General features: G+C 40.7%; 1 protein-coding gene across 13 annotated transcripts in view; it reads right to left on the minus strand.

The window, feature by feature from the left end:
- EFCAB11 (EF-hand calcium binding domain 11) overlaps positions 1-18,275 on the minus strand; it is a 188,133-nt gene that overhangs the window by 163,473 nt on the left and 6,385 nt on the right. For 10 of the 13 annotated variants that reach the window (XR_003435604.1, XM_027120299.1, XM_027120301.1 and 7 more), the window contains exons 5-6: positions 5,777-5,878; positions 4,811-4,901 (exon numbers count right to left, since the gene is read on the minus strand). Coding sequence is in view for 12 of the 13 variants with exons in the window: in XM_027120299.1 (XP_026976100.1) it covers positions 4,811-4,901; positions 5,777-5,878 (193 nt within the window). In the remaining variant the exon portion in view is untranslated. Of the gene's footprint in view, positions 1-623; positions 886-918; positions 968-2,986; positions 3,032-4,810; positions 4,902-5,776; positions 5,879-18,275 lie in introns of those variants that run through there. The other 3 variants (XM_027120304.1, XM_027120306.1, XM_027120309.1) reach the window with 3 other exon arrangements.

Below are 18,275 nucleotides of genomic sequence, written 5' to 3' on the forward strand. Positions count from 1 at the left end.
TAGTTCTTATGAACCCTACCTAGAGGATAGACTTCAGCTTAGCAGAAACTATAGCACAAAGCCTGGAGGTGAGCTTTGAATCCATTTAACTATAGAACTAAGATTTTTTTTAAAAGGTTATGATAGCAGAACAGGTTATGAATATTACGAATACTGACAATATACATATTTTTTAAAAACCACGTTGCTTTTATTCATGAAATAATCGCTATAAGTAAACACCACCAGAGTAGTTAGCCAACAATTCACAAACTTTATAAACATATCTCATTTACTTCTTGTAAAGCCCTCAGATTTAATGAATGATACTCCAGTGTTTCCATCAAGTTACAAGATGAAATGATTCTTTGATGTCTTATGCTTCAAGTCTGTCTTTCTGGAAGGTTTGTTTTGGGTGTTTAGTTGGTTTTATTGTTGTGGTTGGTTGGTTTGTCTTATAAAATGAAGGTGTGATATGAGCAAGTATCACAAGCCTTCTGGAAAGAGACTACTCTTGGTCCTAGAAGTTTCTTTGGGAAGAATCCGGCAATCTAAGAATTGAAGATTGTGAAAACTTCTTTCATCATTCAAACCACAGCTGACTCTGGTCGTATTGGAAGTCTCCCTCTCTGGATGCCTTTTTATAGTGGTCTTCATATATCAGCTTTCTTCTGAGTAACTGTGAACCTGGGAATGAACTCCATTCACACTTAAATGTGAATTAAGTCAAAGCTATTCAAGCTTCTCACACGGTGTCTAACCTTAGAAACATTATGTAATTTGCATCATCACTAACGGCCCCAGCAGCTGCTCTTCTTTTCCTTATTCTTTCTTTTTTTTTTTTTTGGCCACGCCGCACAGCATGCAGGATCTTAGTTCCCCGACCAGGGATCGAACCCATGCCCCCTGCAGTGGAAACGCAGAGTCTTAACCACTAGACCACCAGGGAAATCCTTCTTTTCCTTATTCTTGAAAATTATTTGTACCACTGAAACAGAGACATGTGGAAGTTAGACATCTCTGTTTCTCTGGCCAACTTCAATTTACACTCAGAGGAAATATTTTTCTCTCTTTTGGTGTCACAACTTCATTTAATTCTTATCATGCATCATTTATTCTGGCTTAGGGATTGTGGTGCTATAAATGATAATACAAATGAGACTTTAAGCAGGGCATGCTCAGTAGCTAAAATGCCTTGTTTGGCTGTTTACTGTAGTAGTCTCTAAACGGTTTTTAATCGCAATCCTGGGAAGTACAAGATTTGTGGGCATATGAATATATTTATGTATAGATTATACGGACATGTGCCACAATATTAATATGTTATGTTCATTATAAAATGTAATACAGAAATTTCTAAGTAATTAAAGGTAAAAACATTTTATTCATTAATGGCAAATGACTTTTTGCCATCACTTGAAATTATTAATAACATCTAACAAGAACAATGTGATTTCACATACTTTATTATTTCTGAACATCTCGGTTGAATCCTTTGTGATTCAGCAATTTGAAGTTCAGTTTGTTTTACTATTTGGTCTTAACGGCTGTCAGAGAGACCTCACAAAGGTATGTAGATCTAAATGGGAAAAGGGTATCATGACACCGAATCCCTGTTTTTAATTCCATCCTCTGATAATGAAAAAGCTTAAGGGTTTTTTTTTTAAATTAGTTTGTTGGTATTGTTAATTGAAATTCAGCTAATAAATATCCATCACTCCTGATACCAATTAGTTGCTCTTGAAAACTTATCAAAGCTACCGAATTTTTATACTTTTAAAAACTGTGCTCTCAAACCACTGAAACTTTTCTTTTGAATTTTTATTTTATTTATTTATTTATTATTATTATTATTATTTTTAGAGGATGATTAATAAATTTTATGGATTATCTGGGCAGTTATGTGATTAAAAATAAAATAGTTTACATTTATTGAGTTCCTACTGTTTACCAGAAACTGTTCTAAGAGTTTTATTTACTTTATAATAAAAATAAGCTCTTATGAGTTTACTTTAAATATTTTACATTTTTTTAAACATCTTTATTGGAGTATAATTGCTTTCCAATGGTGTGTTAGTTTCTACTTTATAACAAAGTGAATCAGTTATACATATACATATGTTCCCATATCTCTTCCCTCTTGCGTCTCCCTCCCTCCCACCCTCCCTATCCCACCCCTCTAGGTGGTCACAAACCACTGAGCTGATCTCCCTGTGCTGTGCGGCTGCTTCCCACTAGCTATCTATTTTACGTTTGGTAGTATATATATGTCCATGCCACTCTCTCACTTTGTCACAGCTTACCCTTCCCCCTCCCCATATCCTCAAGTCCATTCTCTAGTAGGTCTGTGTCTTTATTCCCGTCTTGCTCCTAGGTTCTTCATGACTTTTTTTTTTTTCTTAAACCACTGAAACTTTGTACGACTTTTTTCACCAGATTAGAACATTCCATTTTTAACTTATTAAACATGCAGGTATGAAGGTTTCAATAGGCGTACACATTTTTTAAAACAGAATCACATTGCCAAATGTCTATTTTCAAAAATGCTCTCCCAATAACGTAGATTTCTTTTGAGAAGCAGTTACCTTCCCACTCACTGTTAAAAGACTGCTTCTATCTTGAATGGCTATATTTAAGTGGATTTTTCAAAATTATACATGTGGTACAAGGGGGCACCTCCTGAAACCATTTAACACAAAAAGGTCAGCAAATTTGGACACTTGTCTTTTTAAATTTTATTTATTTATTTTTGGCTGCATTAGGTCTTCATTGCTGTGCACGGGCTTTCTCTAGTTGCGGCGAGCGGGGGCTACTCTTTGTTGCGGTGCACGGGCTTCTCATTGCGGTGGCTTCTCCTGTTGTGGAGCACGGGCTCTAAGCACGCCAGCTTCAGTAGTTGTGGTGCGCAGGCTCAGTAGTTGTGGCTCGTGGGCTCTAGAGCACAGGCTCAGTAGTTGTGGTGCACGGGCTTAGTTGCTCCGCAGCATGTGGGATCTTCCCGGACCAGGGCTCGAACCCGTGTCCCCCACATTGGCAGAAGGATTCTTAACCACTGCGCCACCAGGGAAGACCGACACACGTCTTTTTGTAAAAGTAAAATGAAGTAATTCTTTTTGTGAAAAAACCACCAGCATGTGGTAGAAATACATTGACTTTGATTACTCTTCTCATCACAAAATGTGCACAAAGATGCTACTATATTTTAAAGGTCTTGATGTTCTGGAAACACCTAAGTAATACTGGCCTCAGGCACTTTGTCTGTGCCTGGCTTGAACTCCTTTGCTCTTCAATAGCTTGCTCAATAATCTGCTTGCAAATGATGCAGCAAAAGAATTTCATATATGTCACTGTTAATGACAGTGAGTGCAGATCTTTATTTCAAATAACCTGCTTGATAATTCCTACTGAGCAGGGCTGGCTTCCGGTCAGATTTCACGAAATTACTTTATCCACATGGGAACACCTGCCAGATGTCCCCCAGTATCTGTTCTCTCCTTCTTCCTCAGTATCAGAAACTCCATTTGAGTGCACATGACTGCCCAAAGCAGGGACTACATTTTCCAGACCCACCTCCCCCTTGTAGCTATTCGTGGCCTTGGAACTAAGTTTTGGTCACTGCGATGTAGGAAGAAATAATGGATAGCCTTAAAAGGAGGGGCATATCTTCTGCTCCCTTTTGGCCTACCTAGCTGGAATTCAGGTGTGATGGCTGAAACCTCGGGAGCCATCTTGAAGCAAGAGGGAGAAGCCAGATGCTGAGGCAGCCGAACAACAAGAGGGGAGGAATCTGGGTCCTTCACAGCTGTGCTGCCGTCAAGTCAGCCCTGGACTCTCCTGTGTTTACTGCTCTCTTTTTTGAGCTTTGTTGTTCTGGGTTTTCTGGCTCTTACTGCTGTATGAAACCCTAATTAACACACCTGGTAACAGGGTTGATGAGGAACTCATGTTAGCAGTCAGAGAAGAGGCAACTCTGCAATTTTCTCTGCAAGCATGTGCTTACACTATTCTTACTACTTTCAATCTGCAGTTCCCTAACGGAAACTGCTTTTAAGCCACTTGCCATTTTGTCAGAATTAGTTTATAAAGAAAACATAATATAGTCTTTAAATCTACTTTATCAGGTGTGTGTGAACTGCAACATGGGTCTATAACTTTGAAAACAAACGAAGGAGGGGCCACCACTGATCAACCCAACTCTACTCTCCAGACGACTCAAGGACCATTTGTAACCCATGTCTGATGTAATACAGACCATGGGAGAACACCAGCATCCATATTAAATATTAATAAAGCTTCGGGGGGGAGGTTGGTCAATACATAAATATACAAAGAAGTTCTACTTCCTTTCTGCTCCTCTCCACCCCTACTAACAAATGATTTTTGCACCTTCCTAGTATACAAGCACTCCACCCACTTTAGAGCCCACTGTCAAGGTGTAGATGGACTAATAGCTAACTATAAAATTCTCTCCTGGGGCTTCCCTGGTGGCACAGTGGTTGAGAGTCCGCCTGTCGATGCAGGGGACACGGGTTCGTGCCCCGGTCCGGGAAGATCCCACATGCCGCGGAGCAGCTGGGCCCGTGAGCCATGGCCGCTGAGCCTGAGCGTCCGGAGCCTGTGCTCCGCAATGGGAGAGGCCACAACAGCGAGAGGCCCGCGTACCGCAAAAAAAAAAAAAAATTCTCTCCTGGATCATGACAATATGCTGTGAGATGAAAATGTTTACTAGCGAAAAATAAGCATAAATGAGTGTTCTCCATAAAACTGAAAACTTGTAAAAGCAAATGGTAAATCAAGGGGTGGGTTATACATAAAGATTTTGGCACCTTACCTGAATACCTCGAGAATAATCCTTTCCGATAACTTGGGAGCCACCTGCTTAAATGCTTTCTTGAAATCTTCCAGAGTTAAATATCCATGATCTATTTGAAAACAGAATACATAATATTCACACACTTCTATCAGCCCCATGAACTGCTATTTCAGCCATAACATATGCATGAGACTTTAATCTATTAGTAGGAGAAAAGCAGTAAATTATAGTTGATTTTACATATAAGGTAATCTGAGATTGTCTTGTTGGAAGAATTTGAGAATCTAGTAATACTCTCCCTCAGTACAGCCCCAGATGCTCCTGCAGGTTTCTTCCAGCCCCATGATTTGCTGATTCCCTGAGTCCCAGGTAAAGGACTAAGGGACAGACACTGCAACAATGGCATTAGGCTTCAAGTCTTTGTGAATTGCCAAAATAATTCATTCTTCAAAATTCACATTTTTTTCTTGCTTGGTATTAGAACTATATTATTATTTAGAGGAAAACCATTACAGAAGCCAAAATACTGAACCTGGACTCCACAAGTCTTTCAACCCTGTGTTCTGTGGGGAGGGGGTCTGAAGCTACTCCTCTGGGCCACCCCAGCGTGGGAAAACAATTCCTCCAATTATGTGTGGGTCAAAGGAGGAGTCGGAAAAAAAGGCCTCATGTTCTCACAAACTTCCATAAGTAGCTCTTCACCTATATCCCCGCACGGCCAGCCCTTCTGTTGTCCCCATTACACTGCAGGCAAATCATAAGTATTGTATAATTATATAACTGTAGATATTATTTCACCCATCGTAAATGTCAAGAATTTAAGATTGTGATGGAGAAAAAAAAATGTACACCAACATCTAAGGTAATAGCTAACGAATACAGTAAAATAACCTTCCAAGTATATTATTTTAGTTACTGAGTATGTTCCCATTCACAGTTCCTTAACAGCCATTTCTTATATCAAAACACTTTAAAGATACTTACAGTGCCTGTCAAAAGCTGTGAAGATGTGTCTTATTTCATTCCGATATAGTTGAGCTTCCTTCTTTTTCCTTACAATGTCTAAAAACTCCTTAAGTAATATCCCTAAAAGTTGGAAAAAAACAATTTACTTTCTTCCTCTTTAAGAAGGAAACAAAACATAAACGGAAAGTGATACCACCACAAACAAATGTTATCTTAATTTTTGGTGAGTAGTATTTATTCATAAAGATCTCTAAAGTTGAAAAGACATTTCCTTAAAAGCTAAGTAGACTCCACATTAGCAATCGATGGCAAAAAGGATAGACACTTTCGGAGCTCACTGAGCTCTTCCCGGAGATAAAAGATGATGACCTCGAAAAAGTATGACACTCTTCCCTCTGACAGATCTAACAGACAGGCCCGAAACTACTTATAAAATAAGGTCTCATAATTTTCTTTCCTTATGCATCTTTGATCCCTTTTTTCCTAGCCAGATGTCATTACGACAGGTTTTTTTCCAGCTGGGAGATCGGGGCGAAGGAGTAGTTTCTCAAAAGTCAATACCAACTGCATACCGCAGATAAAGGTGGAGAGAACATTCCATAAACAATAGCGTTGGCACTGTCCCCAGCCTTAGCTACCTCCCATGACTGTTCTGTAGCCTCAGGCTCTGCTTCCTGTGATTCTCATAATAAAAGAGCCCAGCATGATCATATGAGATTGGATACTGTGCTTACAATGTCTATTAAAATGAATTCTAGGGCTTCCCTGGTGGTGCAGTGGTTGAGAGTCCGCCTGCCGATGCAGGGGACATGGGTTCATGCCCCGGTCCGGGAAGATCCCACATGCCGCGGAGCGGCTGGGCCCGTGAGCCATGGCCGTTGAGCCTGAGCATCCGGAGCCTGTGCTCCGCGACGGGAGAGGCCACAGCAGTGAGAGGCCCGCGTACCGCAAAAAAAAAGAATTCTAATGTGATCTTTGTAGTAGGTTTAAAGAATGCAGCCAAGAATTTAAACATTCTAGTGAACTGAGTCCTAAATATCTAAAAAGAGCAGTTCGTTTTTACAAGTCAGAATTTCCATTTAAAAATGTATCACTGTTTTAAAAATAGCCGCAAATCACACAATAACCACGTGCTAATTTTTAAGAACTTGCACCCTTTCCAAAAGGGAATATTTTGCTGAGGTATACTGAACTATACACATTTCCCGAAATAGTTCCGATGGTTTTTTAAAAAGTAGAAAATAGTTTTCTTAATTTTCCACATTTTTCTTACTTGTAGTTAAAGATTCAGAAATTTAAAAAGTCCATCTATCTTTATGTGTTTATAAATGATTCTCTTACAACTCTTTAGGACCCACTGGGTTCCAGGCACTGCATTAAGCTCTGGGAATAGAGGGGAAAAGAGAACACACACGATTCCAGTGCCAAGGGTCACTGGTCTAGTGACACAGACGGTGATGATACAGATTCAATGACAAACGTACACATAATTACAAACTGTGGCGTGCGCAACGAGGGGAAAACAGGAGGGTATAAAACGCGTCACAGAAATCCTCCCGTAGAGCAGACTCTGGGGAAGGAGAGATCTCACAGAGGAGGTAATAGATAGGCTAAGACCTAAATGATGAGAAGACACCAACTGGCTAAAGGTGGGAAGAAGAGCATTCCAGGCCGTGGAAAGAGCACGTGCCAAGGCCATGGGGTGGGGAGTGGGAGAAGTGAAAACAGGCCACAGTGGCTCGAATGCGGTGAAGATGGCGCTGGTGAGGTGGGCAGGGGCCCGAACGCATAGCCCCTCATGGGCCCCGGGAAATAATCTGATTTTTATTTCAGTTGCGATAGGAAGTCAATAAAGTTTGAACTGAGAAGTGACATGATCTGATTTAGATTTTGGAAAGATCTCTCTGGCTATTGTTTTGAAAAAGGACTGGGGAGATAGCAAAACATAAAAAAGGAGACTCGTTAGGATCCTACTGGCAAGAGATGTGGTCACGAGGGTGCGGGCAGCGGGAACGGAGGGCAGTGGAAGGTTCCAGACATACTGCAGAAAAGATGGAGGGTCAGACGTAGTGCAAGAGAAAGAAGATGTCAAGAATAAGCCCTAGGTTCTGGCTTGAGGACTAGGTGGTTTGAGGAGTCATTTAAAGAGATAAGAAAGACGGGGGGAAGCAGGATGGGGGTGGTGCTGAGATGGAGTTGCAATTTGGAGATGTAAGCTGTTTGAGGCTTCGGAGAAAACCAAGAGCAAGAGTCAAGAAAGCAGCAGCAGGCGTATCTCCTGGCACCTACCAGAGTGCTTGGCATGTGCTTGATAAATACGCATTGTATGAAATTAGCGTTTCCCCCATGGCAGTGGAGGATGTGCAGTGATGCAGCTCCATTCTCATTGGGTCCCATGGTAACTATTTGGCCACACGTCTGCCTGAGACACACTGAGGGAAAGGACTGCCTGTTGTCAAAATTTATCCACACAATATTCAAACCTAAAATTACCACTTCACAAAGACTTTCCATAATTCTACTGCCACCACATTTCATACGCAATGAGAAATGCATTACCTGTGTCCACCCCTGGAGTGAAAGTATGTTCAGAACATTCTAATTCCAAGCAGATACCTGCTTGTAGGAGGCATTCCTCACATGTTTGTTGAATAAGTAAATAAAATCATAGGAAGACGTTATTTCTAGTTTTCAGCAAAAAGCGTTAAAATGTGTTTTAAATGCTCTTATAACTGTAAATTAATGCCAAAAAGTAGGTCTCTATTTATTCACATATCCAGCAAAATCGTCATTTTAGAAACCCCAATTTCTTAATACCTATGACACAGTAAAAAACAAAATTCAGAGGAAAAGGAAATGAATACATAATATTTGTTCTTCGTTTAATTGCATCTGATTTCGGGAAATGGTAAGAAAAACAGCACAGTTCCGTGGTTCAATGTGTGATTCAGATTCACAAGAAAAAAAAAAGTGCATGAGTGGTGAATGATATATTTTAAACCACATATTCAGAAAACTCATCCGTATTTGGGTCTATAAAGTAGTCAGGTCTTTTTTTTTTTTTTTTTTTTTGCGGTACGCGGGCCTCTCACTGTTGTGGCCTCTCCCGTTGTGGAGCGCAAGCTCAGCGGCCATGGCTCACGGGCCCAGCCGCTCCGCGGCATGTGGGATCCTCCCAGACCAGGACACGAACCCGCATCCCCTGCATTGGCAGGCGGACTCTCAACCACTGCGCCACCAGGGAAGCCCAGTAGTCAGGTCTTTATTTCATATCTTGGGGGATAAAAAGCACATGTTCTTTAGTGTTCCCTAGGAGAAAATATATGTGGATTTCAACTATATGTTTATTACCATTTAAAAGGAAGAAACCATCTAATAATGCAAATAACTCTATTTACATAATCAAGTTCATTCACACTATTTTCCCACAGGCTCGGATACCTTATTTTTTAAAGTCAATATTAAACGACGTAAACATATCTCACTGCCCCATCCCCATCCCCTTGTCTTAATCTTCGATGGCAACACATCCAAATGCATTCAATACCATGCAAGTCCCTTTTCTAAAAAGGATAGAGAAGTTTCCATTCAGCTGAGCTCTCATGTTGTAGTAGTATGATCACTTTCCAAAGCCAAGGCATAAAAGGTTTGCTATTCCTACAGCTCTGTAATGCAAACACATTAATGTAAGTTTTATATGTTTTACTGCTGTTTAAATGGCCTAGAAATAGAGTTCCTACTACTAGCTCCACCTGCTGTCACAACATTCAAACCTAAAATTACCACTTCACAAAGACTTTCCATAATTCTACTGCCACCACATTTCATACACAATGAGAAATGCATTACCTGTTTCCACCCCTGGAGTGAAAGTATGTTCAGAACATTCTAATTCCAAATACGAGGTTGGGTCTTCTCTGTAAACTGTCCCAGCAATAAAAGTTACCTAAACACACTTTGCTGTAGCTAGACGTTGGGATCACAACAGGAACCACGTAGACCTATATGTTTATCTGTGTTCATTATTAATCTGCAGAAGGTGTTTAGAAGTTGCCCGGGTAGCTGGACTCTACCAGTAGTTCTCTGACTTTGTTTTAGCTGTAGGAAAGGTTCTTCTTTCTAAAACAGGAACGCCCAGTATGTAGAGATGAAGGCAAAGCTATTCGGTTTGCAGTGAGGTGGGCTCCTCACTGTTCCCTCTCCAGCAGTGCCTCTGCAAGTGCCCCCCACAGGACACAAGACTGAGGATCATGCCTCAAAGGCCACTGGGACCAATGATCTTTACGAATCCTTCCAGACTCTGCAAGTCTGTGCATTTTCCGTATCACTGAAAGCACTCCCTTCCATTTTATAAACTACTCTTGGCGAAATGGACTTTTCGTGTTCTATAATGAATATATATATTTTTTACTTTCCAATCTACTTAATACATGTGATATAGATATATCATATACAGAAGTGTTATCTTTTCCCCCTTTTTTGTTTTTAAGCAATTTCCTAGGAAGGTAATCATCTTTCACCACAGGGGTGGATATATTCAAAAAGTCCAATAAAACTATATAAATTTTCCCTCGAAAGTTGTTTTTTTTCTTTTTTTTGTGGCTCACAGTTCTAAGCTTCAGGGTCAGTGTGTACAGAGAAATCCTCTTGAAAATGTCGTCATCTAGTTTCTGGCTATCACAGCGAGCTTAAATTAGAAACTGCAATAAACCTGGGAGAATGAAAGAGAAAATAATAAAAATGCCAAGTGTTTTAGACTGTAAGTCTGGTCCTGGATTTAGTAGAAAAGAGAGGGCTCACAGTCATTGGGCCATCTATTAATTTTTCCAGGGATTGAAAATGCCTAAAAATGAGGGCTTAAAAGGATTAAGTGGCCTTTTAAAAGGTATAATACAAGCCTTTTCTAGTTTGAGAAATAAAATTCAGATTATGACTTTTGGAGGTCATGCAGGAAAAAAAAAAAGGATAGAATGTGTTTGCATAAAAAGATTGTAAGGACAGAAGGGCTTTCGTGGCATCAAGAGCAGTGAGTTGTCACAGTAAGATGGGTAAGTAAATTCAGAGGACTAATATTTTCTTCCAGCTACACGCATAAGAGTAGGGGCATGAAGAGAAAAGAATCCACCTTAATGGAAGAAAGCAAGTTTTACTCTATCATTGGGAGGGAAATGAGGAAGAGTAAAAACAGGTCACAATGGAATAGAGAATTCTGAACCAACGAAACCTTATTCCTACCAAACGTGGGCAGGAATCGTCATCTTTTTTTATTATGCACATCTCCTGCTCATAACCCTTCAAAGGTTCCTCAGCGATATCAGTGCAAAGCCCCGATCCCTTATTCTGGAATTTAAAGCTTCACTCTTCCTTCCAGGTAAACTGGTCCTTATATCTTCCCCTCTCCAGCTCTCAGCTTCCATCAGGGCTGCTCGCTGGGGTGCAGCTGGCTTGCGGCTCGCACCGCACTCCCCGCGGCAGCACGAGAAAGCAGGACTCCACGGGGGCGGGGGCTTCCGTTTCCGGCAGGACTTGATACGAACACAGGGACAGCTGAGGAGCACTTTGGGCCTGCAAATCTGAGGGGGGACCGGCAAAAGGGTGCGCTGTAAAACGGGGGGCAGGGATCTGAGAGAAGAGGGTGAGACGCTTGGGGGTAGGGGGTCTGTAGGAGAAACCCCACAGGGCGAGCATGCAGGAAGAGACCCTGCGGAGAAGAAAGTGATGGAGGGACCTGTGATGGAGGGCGAGTGGTGAGTGATAAAGCCCCTCCTCTGGACCATTAACAGACACCTCGGCAAAGTCTCCAGGACATGACAGGCAACATTTGCATGGGTGTGGACTGTGCAGGGAAGTCTAAATTTGCACGGAGTTCTTCATCCACGCTGGCACCAGCAGAGCACAGGCAGCACCAGGAGCTGGAGGACAAGCTCGCAGCTGGCATCTGCCTTTATTCATTCTCCCTGTTCTCCTCTTTGCTTCTCCACCTTTTGCAAACCCCACCCAGCCTTCCACATCCGGCTCTGGCCCACACCTCGGGCAGGAAGGGAGTGCCACTCCCTTCGAAACCCTTACAGGTCTTCTTGTCTATTGTGTTCGTGTGACATCTGGCCATCACAGAAGTGACAATACTTCTTTAATCTTCCCTATCAAATATGACATTTTTAAAGAGTGTCTTTAGGTCAGTGTCTCCTAATTCTTTTTTACCCCTACAAGGAAACTTACTCATCATCTTTAAATGGGGAATTAAATACATTAATTGAGAGGGGAATATCTGTGGGCGATACCACAAAATGGTCCTATGATTTCAAGATAAGTAAGTATAATGTGTATGTGTTTCCTGATGATAGAAATGAACAAAGAAGTCAACTGAAATCTGAAGTCAAAAAACAGCCTGCTACACCTGCTATACTGTGGCCTCAGTTCCTTAGATAGGGGCCCAAAACAACAAAATATACACAAAACAAATACAAAAAAATGTGTTTACAATGTAACTTAGAAGACTAGAAAACAGACATTTAAATTTAGGAAAAGAATACTTTTATAGTCAACTATCTGGCTCAAAACAACTCAGCCAAGATAGCAATAAATAAAAGCCATTAACCTCATCATCCACAAATTATTTTTCAATTAAACTGACCCTGGATAGCATGACTGAGTCAAACAGTCCATCATCACCATTGTAATGAATCAATCTCTTTGATTTTTCCATTTTTTAAAGTTGCAGGTTAAAAGTAAGCTTCTGGAAAGCTTTTTTATTTCTAAGTATGAAAGTAAAATATGTTCACTGTATTGAAAGGGCAACAATATAAAAAAACAGAAAGAAAGGGGAGAAAAAAGCATGATCTAATCACCCAGTGGAAACAAAATTCTGATATTTTGTTCTGGTTTTTTCCCTCAAGCATATTTTATATAGACCTGGGATAAAAACACACAGAGAGCTGTGTGAGAATGCAGTGGGGCGATGTGCATTGGGCAGATTAAGCAAAAGTCTTATACATCTTAGCTGTTGTTATTCATATAAAATGCTCTACGATTTATCCCACAATGAAGTCAAACCATCTGAGATGACACATGGTCTTGCCCTTCAAAGAACTGCCCAGACAAGTTTGGCATTAAACCACTGGTCTATGCTGAAGAAAGTTCAAGAAACGGCCTTACAGACTTCACTGTTGTGTTTATTGAACAGTTTGTGGACATCAGTGTCCACTTATTAGTCTCTCCTCCACGAGACATCGTGGGGGAAATATCCCACATCAGGGAAAACTATGTCTCTCTAGAAAAGGAGTTTCTGTGGTGTGGATGCTGACTTCTGCACTTGGTTGTGATTCCCTGTTTGATCTGGACACTCAGTAGCTCGGATCCAAATTTGACATCAGCCTCTAGCGGCTGCACAGAACCCTGTGATTTGTGTTTTGTGTACTGACCCACTCCTGATTTCGACTCATTCATTCATTAAGTTCCCAGGACAATGAAGACTGGCCTCAGCTCCATCAATATGATCCATGACACTATTAACCTCAAGGGAAGGGTTTATCAAATGGTTGAGAGGGTAAGCTTGGAGATTACACTACTGTGGTCTGCCACCCTGCACAGATTACTTAACCTCTCTAAGCTTCAGGATTGTTTTAACTTATAAAATGGGATAATCCTAACATAGAGTTGTATTAAATTTAACAATCCATGCATAATACTCATCACAGAGTCTGCACATGGTAAACACTCAAGGAATCAAAGCTATAATTATTATCTATAATAATAATAAATACTGTAACACATGTAAACGTATCTTATAAACCAATAAAGAACCATCAAATGCCAGGATTAAGATCTTTTATTCCTCTCTGGAGCTCAGTTTCCTCATTTTAAAAAAGGAAATATATGACTGTTTTCTAGGCTCTTCTAGTTGCAAACTTCTTTCATTTTCTATAGTTAGAGGAGACATGAAATGTTCTATACCCTTAGAGAACAGAAATAAAACCCTCTAAAATTAGGTAGCAATAGTGTGTATTGGAACCAATCCCAACACTGATCTGCTGCTTCCTTAAACAAGTGGCTTGATTTTTTTTCCCCCCTATTAATATAATTCCTTGTTCCTGGTGCCTAAACAGTTTTTGCTGATACTCACGTGCTTGTTAAGTTATAGGCATTAAAAATGTCATTAACACCTTTTTGCTACTCATTCTGGCTGCCCTCAAATTCTCCCAGTGTGACTTCCCTTGAGACATCCTAGTCTTCTAATGGCTTTGTCTTAACTTTTCACTCTTTTTAATTTTCACAAGGAACCTCTACAGAAACGACCCACCTTTTAGAGAGACCTTGGGAAGCAGGGCCTGGGCATCCAGGTTTAGGTACTGTATGAAATGTGTGCATCGTCAGGGCTCTGCCCAGTCAGACTCAATCCAGGATGTGAGTCTGGACCTTCCCCCAGGAAGCTGGGCAGCAAATGGGCTCTGTGTGGAGGGTCCTTTGGGGTTGCAAGCTGGAGATATGGTACAACCTTGTCTGGATGTAAGAAGAGCTACACCTAGTGGGAGAATTCCCAAGTCACAGCTACGCAGAAGAACTCTGGGAAGTTGATTGCCTGAATTAATAGCTCCCAGAAAGCCAAGGCCAACCTTTCAGTTCTTCAAGATCAAAACATTAAGGAGAGAGATAATATATTTGGTAGAATAATCTGTGTATAAACTCTCTTCGATAATATATTTGGTAAAATAATCTGTATATAAACTCTCTTCCTGTAAGAAAAATAACATGTAAATGTGACTCATGTCACTGAAAGGGAGAAAAGAAGGAGCTGGTCTGAAATTGGTTCACTACTAACAGTCCTAATGAAAAAATTTTATGTTAGCAGCATTCAGAGTTCAGCAGTGACTTCCTGCTAAGATGGCTATTTTACTCTTTCCCTGGGATGTCTGTGGTCTTGAGTCTCCCCTTTCAAGGGGACATGAACTGAAGGTAAGTCTACTCCTTTAATCATGAAGAAAGTGATGCTTTGAGAAAATTAATCTGCTGTTGATATCAGGGCCAGAAGAGGAAGGGAAAAGCCTGGAAGCTTGTAGACTAAGGAAACCCCTTCCACAGTAATTCTGGAGCAAGGTACTAAGCACCTACACTTTGACCTCGTTCCTCCAACCCAATCTTCCCTTGAATTTCTCAGATGACTAATTTACTTTGTAACCTTTTGAAATATACTTAAAAATTAATTATTAGGAAAAGATGCTGTGACAGGAAGCATCCTAATGATCTGACGGGGAAGTGGATGTGAGAGTACCTATAATATCCCTGATATTAAATGCAAGGGATGTGATACGGGAGCAGGTCCCAGAGCACATCACCAAAGTCGGAAAGCCCTCATAGGGAAGCCTACTTTCAGCATCAAAAACTCCAGTTCTGAAGCAATCCTTAGACTATTATGAATTTGAGAAAATGTCCCATACTAAGGTCTTCATTATACATAAGAGAACTCAGGTGTGGGATAGGCCACATGAAGGGAATGTAGAGAACCTCATTCAAAACTTAAAGCTTTAATGTACATCAGAACTAATATTAAAAGGAAGCTCCATGACTGCAAAAATGTGAGAACTGTTTCTGCAGGAAGTCCAAATCCAAGCATTAGAGAACTCAGGAAGGAGAGGAAAGGTTCATGAAATTTACAAAATATCTCCAGCCTCAAGTCAATCCTCTCTCAAACATCAGAAAAAAAGAAAAGGCAGGGGAGGAAACTAATAACCGCATACTTGGAAGATTCTTTTGCCACAGACCAGTCCTCATTTTATATCAGAGCACTCACACTCAAGAGAAACCTTTAGAATGTAACGAAGGTGGGAAAGAAAACCTTCTGCCAGAATTTACCCTTCAATGTACATCAAATTACCCACAGAGAAACCATATGAATGTAACACAAGCGTATAAGTCATATCTTACTAAATGTGAGCTAATACACATGGGGGGAAAACTCAGGATACTGAATGTGGAAGGTTTTTTCAGAAGTCAACCTTTATATCAGAGAACTCACTACACCTGTAAAGAACATGGGTAACCTTTCTTCCAGAATAACACCTGTCTGTACATCAAAGAACTGATTAAGGAAAGAAAACCTTCCCTGTGAAGTCAAATCCCTAATTCAGAACCAAAGAACACACATAAGGGAGAAAATCTCCGGGAATAATGAATGTGAGAGTGCTTTTGGCAAACTACATGTATTTATGTAGAAACACTACATAAGCAAGAGCAGCGTAAGACATGCATCCAGACAGAATCACTCACTGACTCTCAGGGGACTCCTAAAGGAGAGAAACCCTAACAATGCAAAAAATGCGGGAAATCCTTCTGCCAGAAGACAGAAATCTTTATAGACTGGAATATTCACATAGAAACCCAGAGAAAATATGTAAGGAAGGCTTCACCAAGAAGTTACAACCTAAACTGAACAGCAAAGAAACAACATTTGAATACTTTGAAAGCGTGAAAATTTTTAACATGAAATTTAAAGCCTGGGGAAATTCTATCAAGTTAGGGAGTATGTCAAAAACAACTTCTCCTAGCAATAATATTGTTCGAAAAGTCATGTTTAATATGTGATACCAAGCCTGTATCCAAAAAATAATCTAGTAAACTCTTTTGTAAATCCAAAATTTATAAATAAAAAGATTTTTAAAAAGAAAAAAGTCAAGCCAGTCTAAAGGACACAGGAGCCAGCTCAAGGAGGCACTCAATGGCCAAATCTGTGGTAAGTGGAGCACTAAAATAATTAAGTAAAGTAATGAATTATAAATCATTAAAAACATACAAATTTATGAGTCCATACTGATAAAAGAGAAATAGATTGATCAATCAAGAAGATGGGAAGTCTCCTGCTTATAGTAAAAATGCCAAGGGCTAACTGAAAGAAGCACTGGGATTATAAAATGATTACTTTGCAATCATATGGCAAAAACTGGATCAGACAAGAATCATAAATGGATACCAAATCCAGGCGGAAATTTTGATGAGAAGCAGAATATCTGCAACATCGAACGTGTCTCTCCACAGGCTGCTGATTAGTTGCAAGGGAAGAAAATATAAAGAGAAATAATACAATGGAGAAATCCGACAACGTCATGACCGGTGATAAAATTAGTATCTACAGGAGACAGACAGACATTGTGTGCCTCCAGATGTGGCGCCCTGAGAGGGACATATCACCCAAATAGGATTCTGGCTGAGGGTGCTTAACCTCAACCTACTTACAGAGAAACGTCATGCAAACACAAGATGAGAGCTGTTCCTAAAAAAAGGAAACCGTGAGGGGTGAGCTATTTCCTCAACAATATCAATGTTGTAAAAAGGCAAAAAAAAAAAAAGGGCTCCCCTGGTGGCGCGGTGGTTGAGAATCTGCCTCCTAATGCAGGGGACACGAGTTCGAGCCCTGGTCTGGGAGGATCCCACATGCCGCGGAGCAACTAGGCCCGTGAGCCACAACTACTGAGCCTGCGCATCTGGAGCCTGTGCTCCCCAACAAGAGAGGCCGCGATAGTGAGAGGCCCGCGCACCGTGATGAAGAATGGCCCCCACTTGCCACAACCAGAGAAAGCCCTCGCATAGAAATGAAGACCCAACACAGCAAAAATAAATAAATAAATAAATAAACTCCTACCCCCAACATCTTCTTTTAAAAAAAAAAAAAAGTCTCTAGAAATATCCCAGATTAAAGGAGCCTAAAGAGACATGATACCAAGGACTAATTCCTGTATTAAATGAGGAAAGATGCTAATAAGGACATAATTAGATCAAGTGACAACATTGCAATATAGACGGTAAAGCAGATAAAGACAAGTATCAATATAAACTTATGATGGGGGTGCTGTGGTTACGGACAGCTCAGCGAGAGGATGGAGAAGAGGCAGAAAGTGCAGAAGAGAAGGTAGATGGGGTAAAATATGAACAGTAAGTGAATCTGGCTAAAGGGTATACAGCTATTCTCTGTACTATTTTTATCTTGCAACTTTCCGTAAGCCTCAAATTACATTCCCCCAAAAGGGAATTTTTGAAAAGCCAATTCAGCATGCTCTGGATCCTATCTCCTCCAACAATAGGTAGTTATCTCTCTGTCTCATTTGCCTTTCCTCTCCTCACTAGATCATTCTGCTAAGCTTAGAAACATCTTCTTCATGTTCCAAAAAAAGGCAAACAAAAGCAAAGCAAACAGCTCTTGATCCACAGCTCCTGGAGCCACTGAAAGACTTATCTACTCACATTGTCACTTGGCCACTTTCCCTTTATCTTCAAACCACTGCAGCCTGGCCTCTGCCCCCATGACGTGGTGACACTGCTCTTCCTAAAATCACCCGACACCCCCAGGTTGCCAGCTCCACGGATCCTCTTCAGTTCTTTTGCTACTTAACCTTTCAACAGCATTGGACACTGTTGACCATACCTCTTCCCTGGAATAGTCACTCCTCTTGGCTTTTGATTAAATACTCTTGATTTTCCTCTGGCCCCTCTGCTCCTCCTAAGTCTCCTTTGCCATCTCTTCATCCCC

The sequence above is a fragment of the Aethalodelphis obliquidens genome, unplaced genomic scaffold (genome assembly GCF_003676395.1).
Source record: "Aethalodelphis obliquidens isolate GAN/ISIS:26980383/991018 unplaced genomic scaffold, ASM367639v1 scaffold21, whole genome shotgun sequence".
Lineage (NCBI taxonomy): Eukaryota > Metazoa > Chordata > Mammalia > Artiodactyla > Delphinidae > Aethalodelphis > Aethalodelphis obliquidens.